The following is a 22,302-nucleotide window of genomic DNA, read 5'->3' on the forward strand; positions in this document are numbered from 1 at the left end:
GGTGAGACTTGGCTGCAAAACAAAGATTGAGCTATTTGGATTCAATTCAATTCAGTTTATCAAATTCAACCTTGCAGCATGAAATACAAGCTGAATTGCGCTGAGTTTTACACAATAGTGCTGTACACGAGCAGTCAAGTATCTCCAGAAATATGTATGATCTGAAGAAAATAACAACAAAAACTAGCTGTCACCGAAATAACTTTGGACACACACCAACCTAAACAAACTCACACACCGGAAACAGACTTGATTAACGCACAAAATCGCAATAAGATGTTAGAGCTCTTAAAATTGTACAATAAAATTGGACCAAATTTGAAGTGGCCATTGTGAAGGGGAGGGGAGCATTAAATTGTATCGAACTGATTAACAATGTAACATTGATACGTCTGAATGACCAATGACAACACAGTTTACATAGCCTATATGTAAACTGTAGGCATGAGGTGATGTTACCTCAAGCCTAGGTTACACATAGCCGAACATGGCTCCCGAACGCTAGCCGACTCAGGTCGGCGGTAGTTCGGGAGCATTCTGACCAGTTTTTGGGCCACGCCTATCTTTGGCGCCGAACATGCGCCGAAGATGCGCCGATCATCTCCTAACCAGTACATGAATTACTCCCGAATGGGCCCCGAATGCTTTCTAGCTTACTCCCAACCATTCCGACCTCTAGCCGCAGACTGCCGAATCTCTCCAGACTAAACCCCGACCGATTGCAGACCCTCTCACGAATTTAAATGGACATATTCAGCGACTTTCAAAAGAGGGGTCATTTTCGGTTTTAATTAAAATAATCCATTCTATTATGTTGTTAACATCACCGAGAGATAGAATTCGGATCATGGCTAGCTTTAATACTGCTTTTAGTGTTCTTCTTTGTTTTTGATCGTGTGAAGGTCGGGGGTGATTCGCCCACGTTCCGATTGTAGTCACTTGGTTGAGAATTAGTTAGCAGAGTTTTGTCTACGGCCTTGGGGTGAGTTATGGGTAGGTTGGAAACTAGTTGGGAGTAAGTCAGTAGTGTTTCTGGCGTGGTTAAGGTTCTAAGTTTACTACTGACTCAATCCCGAATACCAGCCGAGCACTAGCCGACCGCGCCGAACACCAGCCGAACACCAGCCGACCCATTTCAGACCCTCCGTCCAGAGCCGAATGTTTTGAAATTTTCAAAACATTCGGCTGGCGCAGCCGAACACCATCCGACTCAGCCGAACGCCAGCCGACTCGGCCGAACGCCAACCGAGCTAGCTCCCGAATCACTCCCGAATTACTCCAACCATGGTCGGGGGAGAGTCGGGAGGCCATGTTCGGCTATGTGTAACCTAGGCTTGACCTGTCGTAAGTGGACCATTAATTCCGTCCTGTGTTGTACAGCATGTCGACATGGAATGTAAACGAAAACGCACCACACTTCACAGCTTCAGTAAACATAGCACGCCATTTGATACATTACTGACCTAATACCTGTTTTTCGTCGCAATGTATGTCAGCTGTTCACAGGATGGTTGAATTTGAAATATTCTGAATATCATGTGACACGTATGTACAGTTTATATATGTATTTCTTAAAAGTACGCATTGTAGGAACTGCAAGTTTTTTTTATTTCAAAAATATCTCCATTCAAATTGACATTTGCAACTTATTTTCCACATATTCGTGTTATTTTTTTAAGAATTTCCAGCGTTTGTAATCAACGCGAAAGCAAACTGTCTTATATATATACATAGTTTTTGATAGCCTGCCGGAAACTCCCCAACCGCAGAACCTATAGCATATTTGAAGACGTTCTCAAGACGCAACAAAGTCACATTCACACGCTGTGGATATCGGTGTGCAGTGTAATAACCTAAAGGTAGATTCAACTTCTGATGTAGAAAAAGCACAAAAAAGGTTACTGTTCTGGTGGGTCAGATTCTACAATACGTACCTTTAAGTCTTGTCTTCACTTGTAAGTGTGAGTAAAGAGTTCGTACTTTCTTCAAGTGAAAGTCTAAACGCTTCTCACAGAAACTGATTTTTAAGTGAATATGAGGATATTCAAAGTAAATACCTATCATGATTTAATCAATGTAACTTCATGCATGTTACTGTTTTTGTACCACATTGTAACAATAGGGAGGGGGTGGAAAGGAGAGAAGAGCTGTGTCATGGGGTCAGTGTTCGAGCGAACATCGTGTAACTAGATATTCGGGTAAGTCATGCTGACTCGACATTTAACATATGCCAATCTCATGGGTGACCGTAAGAACATTGTTTACAAGCCGGATGATAAGTGAGAATTCAATAGTTGACCGAGAGAACATTGTGATGTGACAAGATATTCAGGTAAGTCATGCTGACGTCAAGTTTAACATATGCCAATTCCATGGGTGATCGTAAGAACATCGTTTACTAGCCAGATGATAATCTGAATTGAGAATGCGATACTTGACCTAGAGAACATTGTAATGTGACAAGATATTCGAGTAAGTCAACCTGACTTGACATTTAACATATACCAATCCGATCAGATGACCGAAAGAACATCGTTTGCTACGTGAGAGTTCAATAGAAGGCCGTGAAACATTGTGATAACGATTTAAAGTAGTCATTTTAAGAATACAAGTAGTCCCAGAATAAGATTTGGTTGAAGTGAACATGTGGGGATGAAACAGACCATCTGGGAAAGTTGGTGTTGGACTTCTGACGCAGTTTGGGAATGTAAAAAACAGATACAACTCCTTTGTTGAGTGGATTTACGTTTTAACATGTTTTCTTCAAAGCTTTCAAGTCTTTACCGGGGTCTTTTGAGCAGATGTACTTTAGTTTCGCTCGTGGATTGACAGGACATAAACTGGCACTTGGCAGGAGTGTACGCGTGTTCCATCTCTGAGTTCATGTCTGGTATTCCTGGTAATTTTTCGTCACTTCTTTTAGGTCTATTTCAGAGCTTCAGGTTTTAAGACATGTAGCATTGTAGGAAACAGAAGGATCCTTGCGAACATCAGATATGAGCAAAATAGGCAGAACCACGACAGGCACGTCTTCCGGTAATGGGCCTTTCAGTATCAAATTCGCCTCCCTTCTTATCTGCTGCGCCCCCTACCGACCGAACAGGTATGGACACTTATTGGTAGAGCCCTGTAGAAAATTGACTGTAAATCCAAACACGAACGGTACATTCATAAAAGGCTTTTCTGATATGGTTACAGCATCAACACACTGCCCATCCACAACCTGACAAAAGCAGATAGAGAGGCCAGAGAACACAATTCGTCACCTGCAACTACAACCATGGAGTGAAACTACAACCTATCAAATGTATGTGTTCTTCCGTCTAGCATCGCAAGGGAGCAGTGTTGGCATGTCAGTTTATTTTCACGCTGTCACTCAGCGGTGTGTTGTTTTCTCTTTTGTGATATTAATATGTCAAATATCCTGCTTTCATACCCAGCAATCCATATTCAGTGTAACTACACTTCTTTCTTAATTCATCAAAAATGTTAAGTCAAAATGCCAATTTAGCTAGTCTCTACCAGACTAACCGCGCCGGCTGTAGGGAGAACATTTGCCGGGGGGCTTTGGCCATGGAGGGTATAGGCACATTAACAAAATCTATGTCCGACCAGGAATTTTTAAATTTTACTTTCAGTTGATAGGGCACTTGATATGTATTTGAAAACTGAAGACCGCAAAATTATATCGTTTATGGTGACGGAGCCTTAGGTGTTCGAAGTTCCGCCCGGCATTGCCTAGGCATTGTAGCCTATAGGCACATTAACAAAATCTATGTCCGACCAAGAATTTTTAAACTTTACTTTCAGATGATAGGGCACTTGATATGTATTTGAAAACGGAAGACCGCAAAATTATATCGTTCATGGTAACGGAGCCTTAGGTGTTCAAAATTCCGCCCGGCATTGCCTAGGCATTGCTTGGGCATTGTTAGCCTGGAATCCAAACCTATTATAGCTCCGCAAATAGAGAGAGACTAGGGAGCTATAATAGGTTCGGATTCCAGGCTAATTCCCAAGGCGGTTGCGTTCAGTTTGTCTGTGTCTTGATCAATCACTCAAATGTGACACATTTCCGTCAGCCTACAGGTGTCACAAGCTACAGGAAGATAAGGGCTTCTAAGAACCCTTATTAGTCACGTGACGTGTTTCTTCAAACGTTGTAGCCTACAGGTACATACTATAGACTATGACAACGGTCAGCACAAAAAAGGCTACAATTGTCAATTCATTTTTTTTTTGCACTTTGGCAAGTAAAACTCGTCAATACCGTTGTATTTTGCATACCTACAAACAGACGATGACATTTAAGTTAAAAGCACGACATGTTTACAAAACTTTGCCTTAAGCTTTAGGGGCAGGTCACTGTGGGTCATCTGGAAGTGGTCGGACAGGTTTCTACGTGTCTGTTTTTCGAGGACACGTTTAAATGCCCAGGGAAAGCTTAAAAGCTTGGTTGGGTGCACACACAGTTTCTGTAGTTCTCTCAATTGTACACCTAGAAGATTGGAAGAGAAGAGTTTTGTCAGTACATCGACGATTTGAAGACGTTCTTGGCGATTTACTTTGGACCTGAGATCGCATATTGTACGTTGTTGAAGGTAAGGTTACGTTCTGTGTCTTTTAGCTGCACGTAAACATGTAATTGGCTTGATCATGACATGGCCATGGGGGTGGGGTATTTTGGACAAACCTAACGTGGTGTATGGTATTGATTGATACTAAAGGTGGACAAGGAAGGAAACATATGCAGTGATGAAAATGTTGGTGCTATTTTCCCATTCAGATTAACAGAACATGACTATTTTCTATTTCTGCTTATTTTCTCAGACATTTAGGAAACGTCTGTGGAAATGTGCTTTAACGTCACGTGTAGATAAGTATATAGATATACAGCGATCTTGTGCATTCCACGGCACGAGAGAATTCAGACCAATTCTTGTTGACGCCGGATCGTTTACGATCTTGTTTAGACAGATCTGAACCGATGATTTATGGCAACCTTGAGCAATCATTGGCATCTTATTCCAGATATGAACACCTTTTTTTCAGTCCAGCTGTAAGTTGCCGGTGAAGCTTTTGCCAAACACGGAAGGGGAGAGGGTCATATGATAGAGCAACGTTATTCTAAGACGTTTGTCTTTGAGCAAAGTATAAGTGAGAGACAGAAGAGAATTTAAATGTCCCATGTGTCCAACATAAGTCAAGGTTAGGGTACAGCCCATGGCCACATTATACGTTTAATTCAGGGCCAAACTTAACAAAACTTATACATGTAGCTAGGCCGTTCCTCAAACTGCTGATTTGACTTCAGAAGTGAACAGCAGACATAGAACAGTATAGACATGGGTTAAACGTGTTTAACATTATAAGAAAAAGACAATACAGGTCTTAACTCTTTGCTGTGGGCAAAAGTAAGGCGAGTGTGTGTAGCGGGGAGAAATGCAAGGGTCTTGCAGGTCAACACGTGTCCCCTGAGGGCCCAGGTCAGTCCGAACTTGCTTACGAGCTGCTCTTGTTCTTCTTTAGTCCGGTCCTCAATTGAGGCGAAGCATGATGCTTTTTCGAGTAGCTCGTAGTGCAATGCGGCTTCACATTTTGCCATAAAGCCGCGTGGTAGTTATGTCAACCGGCTACTAGTGGAAAGCCCACATCTAACACGAAATGGGACCATTTCACTCATTCAGCCCGAGTACCATCCTCCGAAGTGACCGCTGGCTCAATGCTTGTCGTTTGCAAGTGCACGTGGTTAGCAAGCGACAAGCATTGAGCCGACGGTCACTACGGAGGATGGTACTCAGGCTACCACCCATACAGACTTTTGGCTAAGATCTAGACTTATGACATAATAGTGATGTGCTCGCTTAAACCATTGGAACATATAAATAACTGTTCGTTGTTGATTTTCTATTCACTCAGGGGTAACCAAGCTTCACGCAGTATGAATATCAAGGACAAGACGATGTACGGGCACACAGTCACATATATAGTGACATCGTCGAAAACCTGCACAATTGAGAATACAAGAAACAACCCTAACAATATGACACAGTCTTTGCAAGTTGAATCGCTTTCATCTTCAGAAGAGGTGTACGACTTTCTGTCTGATGAAACTGCGGAAACTGATAAAGCTGATGCATCTACATGTACAGGTTCTGAGAGGCGGAATTATGTCCAAGGCAAAGATGAAGCCAGCTTAACAGAGAAAAGTGTGAATGGCGTTTCCGTAAGTACATTTCAAACAAGAGTATCAGAAGTCTCTAAGAATGGGCATGATTTTACCAGTAGAACGACGGAGATATCTCCCGAAACGGTTTATACGTACACAGAGACGATCTTGTACGATGAAGAAGAGGCATTCTTTATCCTGTGCGAAGACACTGGAGACATTCCGTGTAGAAAGTTGGATGCTGAGACCAGTGATCTCAGTACAGAAACCAGTTTCAGGGACAAACCACCATGTGCAGATGCGCGTAGCAATGTCGAAAAGCCAGCAATTTCGTCACAAATTCAACCAACTACTGATACAGAGTCTGATAGTTGCACCATCACAACAAACGAAAGCCTAACAATATCAGAACAAGAGGCGGACTACTTTTTGGACAATGTTCAGGGACGTTTCTCTCAAGCTACATGGCAACCTAGCGGACTGATCCACAAAGATGACGTCACTCATGGCCAGACCAAGGACACAACTCAAGAACGTCCTCAACCAGCTGGTGAAGTCTGCCAAGTAACTGGTGACACCACAGAACCTTCGGATCACACGTCCTTGATCCCAGAACTTGAGAAGCATCTCAACATGACAGAGGAAAAGCTACTGCAGTCTCAACAACACTTTCTTCACATCTTAGCTGGCCATGGAAATGATCATTCGTTGCTGACACCACTTCCATCGTCATCTCATACAACTGGCAACAAATACGACAACACCTTGTCAGAATCCTCTGAACAAAGAGATAGCAATGACAACGTTGTCATGGCAAGCAGTCAAGAAGAAAACAGGACTGTTACAGGGGCACTTGTAGACAAGAATAAAGACGTTTGCATCAAAGAAACTGGCAAAGGAAGTGAAGAAAACATGTCTACAAGAAGATCTTCTTTAAGGTGTGCAGAAAACCCCCAGTCATACCCTTTGAAACGGGTCCGTTTCTCAGAAAAGCTTATCATAGAACTGGACAAATTTGGCGACTTTCTAAACAGCAAGGTAATCGACATATCCAAAGGAACCCCCATCGAAAAGCTTTCTGGTACTTTTGATGACATTCGTTATAAAAGTAGAACTTTCTTCAAAACTGCTCTTTTTAAAACAGTTTTCGACGACCACAATGATCACTTCAAACCACCAGCAATACAGAAAAGAAGCAGGAAAAATAGAAGACGACGAAAAGGTTCTTCTCTTTCGACTTCCAAAAAACAGCTTGTATATTCAGTACAGTCCGTTGGGACACTTTGGCTGTGAAAAGTTACCAATTAACATAATTCAGAATTATTGGCAAATTTTTGCAAACTAGGTTCCAAATCTTAGATATACAATTGTGTACGTAGCATTTCTACTGTACTGATACAAAAATGAAAAGAGTAGCTTTGGTGAAAATAGCTTTATCTATATACTAGTAGCTTGGCTGAATGAAAAAAAAAAAAAACATGATAAAGCTCTAATGACTGTACAAGTTTTCATATGTTTCATGTATATTCCCAATGTTTACAACACAGCAAGTTACTCTTTTATAGAGCCAACACATGGATACTAAAATATTCCCTTCCTCCTGGAATATGCAACATTTGTACATTTCCATTAGTACCAAATATCTAAACTATTCCATTAATTAGGGAAAAGAAATAACTGTAAATCAAATTGAAGTAGGAAGAGCCTGATTACCATACCTTATATACACATTTTATAGGTAATGGATTCATTTTCTTTTGATATTCAGGAAAATACTGTTAATCTTCTGTGAACAAAATAGGATTCGCTAGTACACTACAATACCTCTAAAGACTATCAAAGTATCGTCCAGACTTCCGTTGAGGAAAAGCATGTGTAGCCTGAGTACCAGCCTCTGTAGTGGCCGCTGGCTCATAAAAAATCGCTTGTTGTTAGCAAGCAATGTTTTTTAGCCAGCGGTCACTAGGGAGGCTGGTACTCAGGCTAAAGCATATGTTGTTTCTTCAAGTCAACCCTTTTTATACCTCATACAAGTACATAAGTTTTATGAAAGAAAAAGCTGTAAGTACCTTTATATCCAGCACAGAAAGTAAACAAGTTCATACTTGACTATTCCGTCTACAGTAGTGGTCTTTTTTCTATGAATACCGTCAAGAAATATCCGTGGTGGTTTTAGCTTCACTAATTGAACCACAAACTCCTTACACTGCAAACATATGCTCTGTCCTGCATTGTGTTACTACAGTTGTTGCAAACTCATGATTCTAACTACAATGTATGTTGTAAAATCTAAGTGCCACAAACTTTTACAGTATAACTTATAGGCTGATAAGAAGACTTATGAGTTGGGTTTGGGAGTGGCTCCACCTTGCAATCCAGTTGATGATTTCGTGCTGTCCTGGCTTGAACTGGTCGCTAACTGCGCAAGGGTACCCGCCGCAGAGGTTATCCCCGTATTTGACCCCTGACCCTGTGACCCCTGACCCTCAGATTTCACCACCACCACAGCCTTCCCTTGTGACGTAGTGGTGGTCTGGCCCGACGAAGGAACCGAAACTACGACGTATTTTTGTCCAGAAGGTAACTGGGCGAGCACTCGCGGCTCGCTTCCCCCGCTTGCACTTCCCTGTGCTGCGGACACGAATTTGACGATCGTAGAAGCAGCCGAGGAACTGCTGGAGGCCAATCCGCTACTAGAAATGGTACTTGTAGAAGGGAGAGTAGTAGAAGTAGACGCCTGCAGAAAGAAACAAAATATCCATTGGTTTAACCATTCTGTATCCGCAACATTCTTTATTTCTCAAGCAGTATATCCACCCTTCAGCTTAAGAAACAAGCTTTGCAGGCACATGCAAGTGGCTGGATAGATCATATCAAACATCATCTGCATACCTAACTCTGAGCTTTCCTACTGGAGTTGGTAGGCTTTTGAACAACAATGACATTGTCATACAGCGTTCATTCTGTAATACTAGCAACCCTCCTTATGTTTACAATAAAATACTTTGTTTTATTACTTTATCATTATGTGCAAACAAGTGAAATAGATTTAGCCAAAGCTACACATGCATTATCTTAAAGGTGCCCTAAGCGATTTCAGGGGGAAAAACTTGAAATATTCTGGGGAAAGCAATTCTGTTTGTTGAGGTTGAAATTTACATTTACTTCCCTATATTAGCACATCTGCATCATTATTTCATACTTTGGGCATTTAAAAATAGTACAGAAGCAAGCCACAAAAGGAGTATTTTATTTATTGGGTCCCCCCAAAAATCAGCCCAGAATCCAGCCGTAACCGTTTTCTGTCGACAATCTTCGGTAACTTCCGGCCGCGTGACGTCACAATGCCCAAGCAGATTGAGCCATGACCACGTGATCATTTCTTCGGAAGCGTTCGGGACTTATCGGTCAGAATCGTGCATGTTCGGAAGATTTGAAATGATGGCTGGCCTCCAAGTGCTCAGATTTTCAATGAGTTCCCACCGCACAATGACATCACATTTTTGCTCCATGATGGTCGATATACAATGGGATAATGTTATTTAAACTTACTATGGATAGAAATCAGAAAAAAATTGATTTTGAATATATGACTTTCAGCGCCCTAATATTGCTTAGGTTGCCTTTAAAGATAGCAAAGCATGCAAAGCACACAATACAGTTTACAGCCATGCAGTGTGACACCTGCAGCTCCAGTTCAGTGCATGCAGCCAGCACAGAAGGTAAGAGGTAACGGGTACCTTTGTCGTGGAAACAATGATGTATTTTGTCTGAGGGTTGGGGGTACCTGGGGTGGGGGTGGTGGGGGTAGAGGGGGGGTTAGCAGGGGTGGAGGGCCGGGAGATGGTGAGGAGGGAGGGGGTGGTAGGCTGGGGGGTCGGAGTACGTGGTGCCGCCATTGCGCTCAGGACTGCGGACGCACGACCCTGGAAAAAACAGAATCTACATGAAGACAAGAATTCAGCCATTTATGACAATCAACAGTTACTGTATGGTAAATTGTTAAAATTTTCGGGGTGGTTTTATGCTCGTGGGTTTTGCCGTGACCTCTTCATTGCGAACTTGATTTCCGACTGGCAGGCTACAAAGGTGCCTGTGTTTCCATAATGTGACTGTAGTACTACCATCGTTTTAACCGTTAACTTAAAACCACCTCAAACACTCCGAGAAATTGAATACATGTACCTGTAAATGTAAAGTGATTCGCAGTACTACATGAATAGTGGATGTACTTAGTCTATTCTATCGATATCATAAATTAACAAGGATGAATTCTGTAAAATGAAGGAAAAAAATTGTTTGGCAGAGAGGAAGGAAAAGCCATCCTGTTATGTATAGCTTTGTGCAAGAGCAAACAAAAAGCAATGTGTTGAAAAAGCAATTTTCATTGGGTGACATTGGCACATTGTCAATCATGAATCTGAAGCAAAATCATCAAGGTATTTTTTGGAGTCACAAAATATTGTCTTGAAGTAGCTGTTGATTTGGGCAAAAACAAGTGAACAACTTACCCAATCTGATTTCTGTAAGTTGAACAAAAATTGGGACATAATTAAAGGAAGGAAAAATGGCCAACAGAATAAAAAAGATGGTTACTAAGAAGCTAGTGGGATTGTAAAAGTAAAAAAAGGCACCTAGAACTGATGACGACAAATATACAATAATAATGTTAATGTACAATACCCATAACAAGTTCATATCTGCATTATCTCTTTTTCCATCAATATCTTTTGACAAAAATTACCTATATCAATTTATGAAATCTTACCAAAAGTCAATAAGAGTATTCCAGAACACAGTGTTTCCTTTATATACTAAAAATACTTCAGTCTCTGGGAATTAAACTAGACTTCAGTCTTCTTCATATCATGGTGAAAAATGTGATTATGCCCTAAGAGTCTTGTTCTTACTTGCTTTCAGCATATGAAGGTAAATTTTTACAATGAAAAAGCCTGTAAGTTAAACTTAAACCTCTGGCTGAATTGATGCACGATGGACAACTGACATCGAAATGACGTTTGGCTGAAGCAATTCAGTATAGTACATGTATGCCTTTGTATGTTGCCGTCTGCACAGATTTTCAAAGATACTGAATTGCTTCAGCCAAACGTCATTCCGATGTCAGTTGTCCATCCTGCATCAATTCAGCCAGAGGTTTAAGTTTAACTTACAGGCTTTTTCCATTGTAAAAATTTACCTTCATATGCTGAAAGTAAGTAAGAACAAGACTCTAAGGGCATAATCACATTTTCCGTAGGTCGTTGTGCCATTTTGATGTTGTAAGATTTTCAAGCAGGTTGTGACAGAACCAACCGCCAACAAGGATATAAAACTGCCTTTTCAGTAACAAGACAGCTGAATTTTTCATTACACATGTATGGCTATCCCAACAATGCCCTTAGTTTGCGATCAAACAATGATGACACAACGAATGTGACTGCATCATTACTTATGAAGAAGGATCTTTAAACTGCAACGTTCAACACAAAGAACTAGACAGTAAAAAATTTGTTGGAAATTGCAGTGTAAGATCCTCCTTCGTAATGAATTCTACCAGGCACAAATAGACTTTCAAGCTAAGACCCTTACCTGTGGTATCTGCAAGGTTGGTCTCTGTACAACACTGGCTGCTGCGGCTGTGGTGGTCGTTGCCTGAAGCTGTTGTTGTTGTTGTTGTTGACGGGCCTTGACCACGTGTGCACACAGGAGCGGACCCAGGTGACCGAAGTCCGTCTTGTACTGCTCCTGGTTGTCTGGGCCTGGACGGATCTTGGCTAGGACTGGAGCACAGTGTTTCTGAAACAGAACCATTCATTTGTGACCCTGATGACCTTTTCCTTTTTTTTTGGCAACACCTTTGGAGTGGAGCGCTTATGGTATCCATCATTTGTTTTGCTGAACTAACATATGTAATCGATGAAATACTACCGAGTCTTAAGAAACAAATCTCCTGCTAATATTGCAATATGACAGTTAACAACATACCCGCTAATTATTTTACAATTTACATTCTCTAATTTTTGTCTCAAGTTATGCAGAGCTTTCACAGTGACTTCCTGCATTTGAGGTACACATGTAAACAGTGTGTATCGATTGTTGCAAACAATTGTCAGAAGTTAAGCAATAACTTTCTTTAGCAAAAAGAAAAGCCAAAATCCATGCTGTGTGTGGGACTGCAGCTCTCAGCCTTTGGGTCTAGAAGTAGGGTCCCTAAACACTGCACCACACACACACACCACCTACCAACAGTAGTGCCCGGATGTGTTCAGCTGCAGTCTTGTCCACCGAGTTGTGGACCGGTCCTTCCATCAACATCTTCACTTTCTCTCCTTCCTCCTTTAGTTTAGGAATCAGGAGGGACTTCACCACCTGTGTGCGATGTTTGGGTAAAGTGGAAAATATTGTCAGACAGGTACAATCCAAAGTGCCCAAGAAGACCACTTGGGACCAATAAAATCTGGTCTATATGCACAGTTGGTTGCTATAGACAGGATTTTTATGCATGTGTCAATGGGAAAAATTATCAAAGGGACCACCAAAAAGTGGCTAAATTGGCCAGGTGGTCCTTATGTAGAGGTGGTCACTTGTACAGATTTGACTGTATTTTCTAGTACAAAGGGGTTCTTTTAGGAAAAGGACTAAGACAGCAACATCAACATTAGACACAGAGACTTCTGAAAAATGGCTTACTTAAAAAAAACAGTTATTGTATCAAACTACAACACTTCTAAGAAAATGTACGGTATGCTTTGTTTACGTTGATCCATGTCATTGATCAAATTTAGAAGTCCAGGAAGACTTGTGGTGTGAGAATGGATTTTCTCAATAAACCAATTGAATCTATTAATATAAATTTATTTTTTTTCAACAATTCTGTTTACAATATTTGTTAACACTAAAGAAAGTCAAACTTACATCATGCCCCATCTCTGCAAGTCCTGCCAAGGCCCCATATCTAGTTGCCAGATGACTTTGCTCATCATGTAAAATCTGAAAATGTGTAAAACAACTCACATTTCTTGCCAATCATCACCTGCTATGATATGAATATGATTATATATACTACAATACTCATCAGCAACTTTACATTATGAAAAGAGGATTTGTTTTCTCCCCTACCTTTGTGTAAGTCTTCGTCATACGAGACTGGATGTTGTTGATGTTGGAACTGAAATTTCTGTGGGGTGAAAAAAATATTGTGGCTTTATCATTGCAATATCAAAACTTAGTCAAGGACTTAATCTATCTTCGTTACCAGTTGGTTCAAAAGACCCAACAAACCAACAAATGCTGATGATACATCAGATATGCTGTTTTCAAGAGGTAGTAAACATAACAGTTAAACATAGCCATATTTGGAGGGATTGGCTGTTCCAAACACTGTCAGCCTTCCACTGGAATCTAAAATGTCTGTAAAGTTCTGACCTGCACATGTTGCCCATGAGTCTGGCTGCGAAGTCCCTGAGAGCCCAGTGGTTGTCGACATCAGGCCGCTGACACAGCTGTTTACTCAGGATGCAGGTGGCTACAGCTGGGATCACCTCATGCAGCTGCAAATATATGCAAGTATACTAGTATAGCACACACCAAAAATAGTTACTCAAGCAACTGGATAAAATTTTGAACCAGTCAGACGTTTCAGACAGCATCCGCTATCTTTCGTCAGCTACTAATATAGTATAGCACAGTTAAACAGCGGACATTTGCTAGCAAACGTAGTATATGTCCCTCCTTGAAGCTTCCAAAATTACTAAATTACTGAGCTTAATACATTTATGTTATAGGGGTGATTACTGATTCAGTTTGCTCCCACACCCAAATCTTAACCTTACCCATGAATTTTGGTTGGTAATTCAATGGTTAACAAACATCTTTACACACAACCATGAGATATTTAGTTGACAATGTCTCGACTGTTTGACTGTACTGACTGTTTGTACTGAAACTTGGGTAGGTAAATATATCTTCATTGTGTGCAAATAACTTTTTATTAACCATTAACCTCATCTTTCTTATTCTAATCGTTGTGTCTCAGCCGTCATCCTTCTGACGCCCATTCAACTCATCTTTCTTATTGATCATGGTCATTCATACCCTCTTGTGAAACTACTAAAGGTGCAGCTCTCCTACTTACATATTTCTCCAGGTGTAGGGTGGTGTTGTCCATCAGTGCCTTTACCATCCTCATCAGGTAAATCAGCAGGGCCAGGTTACTCTGCACTACATTCACACGCACCTAGAAGGAGAAACAGGCTTTAGTAGAATCATGTAAGTCGTGTAATCAGATCACGCAAAACATATTTGTTATCAATTCCTAATATCTTTTGATGAGATGTTATGAGCTTTGATGGTTATTTACATATACTGTACTCACCCCTTCACAGACAAATGTGCTGAACCTGGGAATCATCTGATGAAGACCAGGATCAGTGGCCAGGCTCTGAAGCGCCTCCTAGGAACAAACAATAAAACTGCGCATTACAGCCCTTCTTTCTTCAGATTTGGGGCTACAGTACATTGTAGTAGGTTTTGTAAGTTAGGAAAAAAAGGTTGGAGAGTTCATACTAGGACATAATTTCATACACACGATGAGCTGAATAATTTCTGATGTAGATTAAAACAGTACAGATAATGTACTAGGAAACACTGTCACTGCCAGGGAAAGAGGAATACAATCTACTGGAACTCACCGCTCTTCTGGACTCACAGGACCCAACACAGGCCTCAGTAATTTCTCTATAGTAAAGCTGCTGCTCCTGGAAAAAGACATAACAAAAAATTTCTGAGTAGATGGCATAGATCTATCATCTATCAGTATGTATTAGTCACACAGCACTTTTCATGATTCACAGGAATTCACATTACAAAAGAGGGTACATCAGTGAAAACTTGTTTTCCACTTGTCTTATAACAATTAAATTGGCATAGTGAACTTACTACAGATAGTTCATGGGTTAGCACTGGCTTCAACTTGACCCCTGCCACCTCTGAAGGGAGACCTTTGACCTCCGCTTTGCCAGGCTTCCCAGCTGGTTTGGTCCCGTCCTTCCCAGAAGGCTTTGCTGTGACCCCAGGTGGTCTGTCAGCTGCATGCTGGTCCTCTTTGGGGACTAGTCAAAATAAATAAAGATTTAGAAACTTTGCTTTGCTTGTTCAACATCTTCACAAGTTTACAAAGTGTTAATAGTAGCAGCAATTGAGAATTGATCTGCTATTTCAATGATTTTGCAAGTGAGTGAGTGAGTGAATGAAAGAATCTATCACTATTGAGCTAGTTACAAAGCCATACTAACCTGGTGGTGGGTTCTCTGGAATAGATGGCTGAACTCCTTCAATGGCTAACCAGTGGGCTGAACGGGGCAATAGAGAGCTTGGTTTTATATAATGGGCACGACACCTGTATTCTTTACGTAGAGGTAACGATTTTACCATTCAGCAGCAACTTTCAAGGTTTTCTATACACTGCTTTCTTGGATAGAAAAAAAATACACCTTTCAAAGAGTACAAATGTAGATGGTTAAAAACATAAGAATGAGACAATGACTACAAAAATACATTGAAAATCGTTCACTGAAGGCTAGATAATGAATAAAAAAGCACACCTTTTAAGTTGACATCCAGGGGAATTCTGGGAAGGGGAGCATTGATGATGTCACCTAGCTCCACCTCTTTTTCCTCGTAGAAGTGCAGCTCACGTCCGCCGCCGCTCGCAAACCGGAAAGGGATGTGTTCTTCCGCGTGGAACCCATAGAGAGGCTTAGTGGCAAACAACAAATAAGTCATTAACTTTGATATAAGTATTCTTCAATTTCCTAAGCCCTTAGATTTCGTGTGGGTTCTTCTTCTATCCCTTCCCTTGGTCTAACTATTTGCCTGTTGAGGCACCATATATAGAAGATCTGGCAACCAGTTTTCTCCACCCTTCTCGGCTTTCTGTTTTTCTTAATGTTACTAACCGACTACTGCCCATCTCTGTGTCAGGGACGCCTACAGCAGTATAATTAAATACTGGATACTACTACTACTTTCACTTAGTGTCATGTCTATCCATTCTCTGATATCTTCCTCACATCTTTTATTGTGTCTACCTCCCTTTCTTCCTCCATGGACAGCTCCTTGCACGATAGTTTTGGTAAAGTCCTGATGACAGTGACACACGGCCGTACCACTTCAGTTTTCTTTTCTTTGCTGTGCTAGGGGGTCTTTGTATGGACCACTGTTGTTTGAATCTGTTCTGTACTTCAGCATTCGACATGCGGTCTCAGTATGTGATCCCTAGAATCTTCTGGTTCCGTATTTCATCTCTGTGGTCTGTTGTAAGTTCACTAAGTTTTCTTTCCCAAAACTAGGGACCATAATCAACAGTGAGAAATTATCAGTGAAATCGTATCTTACCTCCACATTTTTCAGCTTGAGAGCGTTGTCAAAATCAGCTGTTGACAGTTTTCTCCTCTTCCCATGATGCATAAATTTGACTGCCTCCTGTAGAAAACAGTATAAAATTTGATAAAAACAATTTGATAAATAACAAATAATGTCAACATTACTTACTGAAAGAATTCACTAAATTATCTTATGTTATAAGTTATGTGATCGGTATATACCGTATTTGAGTGTTATGCACACACAAAACCAGTATTCAACAGCCTGCGATTCAAGAAGTCTGTGTGCAAAGTTGGTTTATGATACACATGTACTACGAAATATTATCCTGATACAAACTGCAAGTATCATAAAATGACATCTAACGTTATCCTGATGAACTATTTACATATATATCAAAAACCTCCTGAACCTCGTGATATTTTCAAAACGTTAAAAAATACAATTATATGTCATCAGGGCACTGGACGGTGCCATATCGATCCCTAAAAGCTGTACGCATTAACGTTAGTACATTAGCAAAAGTCCAACTAATAGATTATTTTTAACACACCTGTGTTATCTGTTTCAGTCGGTAGGTCGCGTCTTCAGCCAGCGCCGCGGCCGCTTCGTCGGGCAGCTGTCCGATCCCCGCCGACTCCGCGATCACCTTGATGGACTCGGCAGTCACGTCCGGTAGTACCCTGTCTGACATCCTGACTATCAAACAGATTCAACGTCCAGTAGAAGATCAAGTACACCGTTAGCGAAAAACAGAAAACAGTGTGGGAGGGGGGCAGAGTTGGCGCGAAGTTTACGACGAATTTTTCATATCGTGCCCTTATGCAATCTCTGCGTTACTTCGCTCAGACCTTACAAAATCTATTCGACATCTAAATCCGGGTGCTATATTTAAGAATCTACGCGAATATTGGAGTTCTGCGTCAAAAAGTTGCTCCGATTTTTTTCCCGGGTAACAGGGTCACTTCGGCCACCATTGCAGTCCCAGCATTCATCAGGTGTACATAGTCTCGCGAGATGAGCTAATTGGCGAGAAGTTGCGAGAGCGAAGAGCGTTGCCTAGCAACAAATCACGCCAGGTGAGACCAGGTGCTAGACGACGGGGGACAGGGGAAGATCCTAAAACAAAGGTACGTCTGTACGGTATGATTCAATGTGATTGTTTGTTTTCCAAGGTAGATATCTATAAGAGTAGAATTTTCATCATGAAATCAGAATGCATGTGGGTATATTCTCTGTAAAATACTCAACCGTTACAAGCTTGAAAGAAATACATTGCAGCTACTGCACTGGCAATTTGATATGTTTTGGGTACATTTGATTGAACTGGTTGTGTTTGTTTATATAGGTGCGTGTACTTGTTGCTGTGTTTTGAATGTTGTAAGAGTTCATCTATCAAGTAGTTAACATTGACAGCATATAGCATTCACTTCTAAACTTCTAAAAGTATTTCAGTGGGGTGTTGACGTTATATAAAAAGACAAACACTTGTGTCTTGTTGTGTAGTGTTCTGCCCTGATTACTCCCCTAATTGCAGTAATTATAATGATCATGCGGCATCTGGTTAATTGTTGTTTGTGCTGATTGCATTCTCCCAAAATCAGACCACCTGTTAGCTATGTCATGTAAACAATTTGTTAAAAATAAATCAGAACAACCTCCAAACTTGATTTATAAATATGCTTTTCAATTAATCACTCACAATTTTTGCCTTCAACTCTTTTTACAGAGATCAAGCTAGAAACTAGCTGCAATGGTTTTGTTCATCAATGTTCACGTGGGTCAGCGCGTTGAGGTGCTGTACCACGGGCGGGTCGAGCACGGGACTGTACGCTACACGGGACATCTCAACGGGATGAGGGGCAACTGGGTGGGCGTGGAATTTGATTTTCAAGGTATGCATTTTAATGGGATTCTAAAGCTCTTTAGTATTGAGCAGAAATCTCAAGTCACAATATCATGGTTATATAGCATCCTCACGTAAAGGTTCTTAGTTTTTCCTTAGTTGCATGAATAGAAAACAATAAGATACAGGAATTCTTATGGCTTCTATTTTCATTTTCCTCTTCAGTTTTAACGTTAACGTTATAGATTTTTTTTCAATTCTTGAATAAATGAAAGTCTCCATTTGTCTGTATTTCTAGAAAAACGAACATTCCACAAGTGTCATACAACAAAACAAAAGGGATGTTTTTCAAATAGTTTATGATAGAACACTTTATCTCATGTTTATCTTGATGTAATAACTGTTATGATTTTATGATGATCCAGTTGGGAAGCACAATGGCACGTTCCTGGGCCGACACTACTTCTCGTGTAAGGACGGACACGGCGTGTTTCTCCACGCCTCCAGACTCAGGTTCGAAAGCACCATGGGAAGGTGGACACACGACCCCTACAGAACCGTCAGTCCCGTGTCCGAATACGACCCTCTGCTGTTCGGGGAGAGGGAAAGTGAGTTGGTCAAGATTTCATAAACTTTACTTTCATTCAGTTGTTCATTTGTTCATTCACTTGTCATTTACTTTTGTTTGAGATAATCCAATGGGCCAAGAGTGACATTTTTATATAATAGAGTAGCATTTTTGTACTTGTACACAAAATTATCATGAAATGGAAAGATTGTAAACTGTTGTTGTTTTTGTTGTTGTTGTCTTCACAGGGCCAGAAGTGAGACGTCCAGCCAGTGTAACAAGGTCATATAAGGACCAGGCTGTGGAAGCTTTCCCTGGTAAACACATGTCATTGTCTCTGTGGTGTTCTCAGGAGATCATGATTTTGATACAAAGATGTTTAGTTTAAAGGTACATATTGCAGAATTTCGGCCTGAAACTGCAAATTTTCAGAATCTAACAAATCTCCCTTCAGATTGACATTTGCAACATATTTCTAACATTTTTCACAATTGAAGCATTGGTAAACAAGTTAAAGCAAGCCATGCAAAGTCCCCTAGCTTTTGTTAGCCAACCCAAAACTCCCCAATAACTTTAACATTTCTATAAATTTGTACCTTTAATGGCATTAGATTCTTTACATTACATATGACAATATGTTAGCATAAAATATGTTGCAGCAAGAATGACGTGGTAAGGTTCATTTTATCCATTTATCTATCTATCTAGGCATTTATGGATCATACCTTCAGTAGACAAATCGATTTTCAAGGGAGAGGACAATACAACAGCTGCACAATGCAAAACATACACGCAGTACCGTAAATCAAAGATATAGAACAGAACGGACAAAGACATGCAGACAAATCATCATTAATCATTGTCAAACACAAGGCAAGTCTGTTGCTCTAGAGCAAGTACAAAATTGGTCTGTTGAACTAAACGCAATTGTTGGACAATGTTTATTTGTATCCTTATGGGAAAAAAGGCCGGTATCTATTGTTTACTTTTAGTTGTTTTTTGCTGGGAGTCTCATGCGACCATTGGAGCTGGCTCAGGCTAATTTGGAAAAGTTAACTTGTGGCAGCAACCAAATATGACATCTGTTTTCTTCTTCCAGGTGTTCGCTCCATTTTCTCATCACCGAGAAACTACCACCTGTCTCACTCCGTGGGGAACCACATTCCCGCGGCGACCATGCGACCGCAGTCCGCCATGTCCGCCTTCAGCTACACCTCGTCCCCGGTACACGAGGAATATGACCCGTACGAGAGACAGTTCATCTCGAGTCCGACGATTCCGAAGACACACATGCCACACTCGGCACAGATTGCCATGGCTAGGAGGGGTGGTTGGGACAGGTATGGGCTGAGTCTGCCCAGGGAACTCACCTATTATTGAACCAACGATCAGCAACACTAACACAACTTGCAGTACTTCTGAGAACTGACAGAGGTCTCTGCTGCACTGTCCTTGCATCACAAGGGGAGGGACCTCTTAATAGACATGCGCAGAAAGCCCAGTTTGAATTTTTTCCTGGTGAAATCTTTGGTCAATTTTGGCCAGTTTTCAGGCAGGGGGACCAGACATGTGTTTAATTTTCAAATCTAGAAATAAATTGTGACCTTTGACCTTTGTTGTGGTATAGAATTGCATCATTTGGGAGGGGATTTTCCCCTACTAGACCAGTGATTCCCAGCTGCAGGGGGTAAGATCAGGGTTTGTTTACGTTCAAACACGTCTAGTGCGTTAGAATGCAGGAGTCGAACCCCGGCTTTTTCCAAAAACGGCAACTAGACATGTTTAGCTGTCCAGTGGATGGAAGTTTTTGGACATTGAAATACTGTTAAGTGTACTTTGAAGCCTGTTTTTGTTCCTTGTTTTGTATATAATCTGATGGAAGTCTGTTCAACTGCTCCCTCCCCACAAGGTGGCTTCCTTACAAAGACAGCAAAGAGATGTTTTTCTCTTTCACCTTTTTGTTAAGAAACAAACCTGAACAAATATCTGTAAATTCTTTGGTGGAAAAGGGGATACACACAGATCTAGAGAGTATATACTGTGGTGTACAAAAATGTCAGTTTTTGTACCTTAAGACACCAAAAGAATGTCCACCAAGAGTCATGTGCAATACAGAGAGGGAAAAGGGTTGAATGGTGGGTAGAATTTAGATAAGGTTTTGTAAGATAAACTGGTGGAAAATAGCTAGCCTAAGGGTTAATTTCAATATAACACATTCACAAAGGGGTAAAACAGTAGATGTTGTATGTATTTTGTTACCTTCAAATAGAGTTGTTCTGCAACAGCTTTTCATGTATATTTTTGAGACAATAGCTATGATGATATGGTTAAGACTCAGCTGATGCTGCTACCTAGTTAGTCCTACTGTTAGATGATACTTCTCAAACAATGGAGAAATCAAGAGCAAAGTTGTAAGATTCATATCTGATCTGGCAGCTGATAATGATAGTTGACAAACTGGGTGTCGATATTTTGTGGAAAATATCCTTTTGTAGTCATAGGTAGGAACATACGGTTTGAATGTAAAAGAAATATTTTCATGCTATTTTTATCTGATCTACATACAAGCAAATAAAGAGCATGCTGAAAAGTGAATAATTGTGTTGTTTTCTCACAAACCAAGAAAGAAACAACAATTCATGCTACAACTTTAGGAGCAATATATAGCTATCCACATACTATGGCCTTCGTCAGAAATGGCCGTGGAAAATTCTAGTTCAGTGTTGCCTATGAACGTACAGTCCAATCCATGAATGACAGTCTATATCATAAGACCAAGGAGTCAGCAAGAAGTGTTGACTACTTGTTTCTCTTGGAAAACCCAAAGGGGTTTCCGTTTCTTGTTGGCAGGTCCTTTTTGCCATACATCCACTTAGATGTCCTTCAATGATTAGGTATCACGAAAAGTTTAAAAATAATGGAGTAATCCACCCGAGTCTCTTTTCATTGTTCATCTACTCCTGTATGAGGGCCTGCATGGGGGGGGGGGAGTCCCAACAACGCTCTACGCTAAATTCGGAGGGCCGGCTACGTAATACGCTAAATTTAGAAAGCCTCCCTACGCTCTACACCAAATTCAGAAAGCCCCTCCTACGCTCTACGCTAAATCATGGAGTGGTCGGCAACGCTCTACGTAAAATTAAAACGGCCGATTACGCTCTACATGAAAGGGCATGCAGGCCCTCCTGTATCAATTAAACTACATTCTATTAAACTACACTGAATCATCAACAGACAGCTTCTTTCAGGGCAAACCATGCCTTGAACAAATGCTCATGATCAGTGTTCTAGCAACCTTAGCAGGCTGTAAGCAGTAGCCTGGGTGACATCCGATTA

General features: G+C 40.9%; 3 protein-coding genes across 5 annotated transcripts; 2 read left to right on the top strand and 1 right to left on the bottom strand.

Moving 5' to 3' along the window:
- Positions 1-3,814: 3,814 nt before the first annotated feature.
- LOC136422426 (uncharacterized) lies at positions 3,815-7,606 on the top strand. 2 transcript variants are annotated; one of them, XM_066410199.1, is made up of 2 exons: positions 3,815-4,601; positions 5,920-7,606. In XM_066410199.1, exon 2 carries the CDS (start codon positions 5,942-5,944, stop codon positions 7,460-7,462), a length of 1,521 nt encoding a protein of 506 aa, XP_066266296.1. In that variant the 5' UTR covers positions 3,815-4,601; positions 5,920-5,941; the 3' UTR covers positions 7,463-7,606. The 2 variants fall into 2 exon arrangements, with proteins under 2 accessions (XP_066266296.1, XP_066266297.1); XM_066410200.1 differs by lacking the exon at positions 3,815-4,601 and adding an exon at positions 5,377-5,486.
- Positions 7,607-7,659: 53 nt separating this feature from the next.
- Positions 7,660-17,512, bottom strand: LOC136422425 (transcription initiation factor TFIID subunit 6-like). Of its 2 annotated transcripts, XM_066410197.1 has the most exons (16): positions 17,106-17,512; positions 16,565-16,651; positions 15,772-15,925; positions 15,463-15,519; positions 15,107-15,279; positions 14,860-14,925; positions 14,544-14,621; positions 14,304-14,405; positions 13,595-13,719; positions 13,289-13,346; positions 13,085-13,159; positions 12,413-12,538; positions 11,759-11,965; positions 10,681-10,692; positions 9,910-10,095; positions 7,660-8,906 (listed from the first exon to the last, which is right to left on the bottom strand). In XM_066410197.1, exons 1-16 carry the CDS (start codon positions 17,244-17,246, stop codon positions 8,508-8,510), a joined length of 2,046 nt encoding a protein of 681 aa, XP_066266294.1. In that variant the 5' UTR covers positions 17,247-17,512; the 3' UTR covers positions 7,660-8,507. The 2 variants fall into 2 exon arrangements, with proteins under 2 accessions (XP_066266294.1, XP_066266295.1); XM_066410198.1 differs by lacking the exon at positions 10,681-10,692 and having other exon boundaries at positions 17,106-17,511.
- A 78-nt stretch (positions 17,513-17,590) lies between these two features.
- On the top strand, positions 17,591-20,428 carry LOC136422427 (dynactin subunit 1-like). The gene is made up of 5 exons (XM_066410201.1): positions 17,591-17,682; positions 18,282-18,447; positions 18,824-19,006; positions 19,215-19,283; positions 20,066-20,428. The coding sequence occupies exons 2-5, from the start codon at positions 18,306-18,308 to the stop codon at positions 20,344-20,346; spliced, it is 675 nt and encodes a 224-aa protein (XP_066266298.1). The 5' UTR covers positions 17,591-17,682; positions 18,282-18,305; the 3' UTR covers positions 20,347-20,428.
- The last annotated feature ends 1,874 nt before the right edge of the window (positions 20,429-22,302 follow it).

Source organism: Branchiostoma lanceolatum, chromosome 17 (genome assembly GCF_035083965.1).
Source record: "Branchiostoma lanceolatum isolate klBraLanc5 chromosome 17, klBraLanc5.hap2, whole genome shotgun sequence".
NCBI classification, from domain to species: Eukaryota; Metazoa; Chordata; class Leptocardii; order Amphioxiformes; family Branchiostomatidae; genus Branchiostoma; species Branchiostoma lanceolatum.

Bases quoted from the DNA above. Each gene is read 5' to 3' on its own strand.
- LOC136422426 (XM_066410199.1), top strand. From the start codon at position 5,942: ATGAATATCAAGGACAAGACGATGTACGGGCACACAGTCACATATATA.
- LOC136422425 (XM_066410197.1), bottom strand. From the start codon at position 17,246: ATGTCAGACAGGGTACTACCGGACGTGACTGCCGAGTCCATCAAGGTG. The intron at 14,406-14,543 runs GTGAGTACAGTA...TTCTCCTTCTAG, and splicing joins GCACATTTGTCTGTGAAGGG to GTGCGTGTGAATGTAGTGCA. The intron at 13,347-13,594 runs GTCAGAACTTTA...TTCACCCCACAG, and splicing joins CTCATGGGCAACATGTGCAG to AAATTTCAGTTCCAACATCA.
- LOC136422427 (XM_066410201.1), top strand. From the start codon at position 18,306: ATGGTTTTGTTCATCAATGTTCACGTGGGTCAGCGCGTTGAGGTGCTG. The intron at 18,448-18,823 runs GTATGCATTTTA...ATGATGATCCAG, and splicing joins CGTGGAATTTGATTTTCAAG to TTGGGAAGCACAATGGCACG. The intron at 19,284-20,065 runs GTAAACACATGT...TTCTTCTTCCAG, and splicing joins GGCTGTGGAAGCTTTCCCTG to GTGTTCGCTCCATTTTCTCA.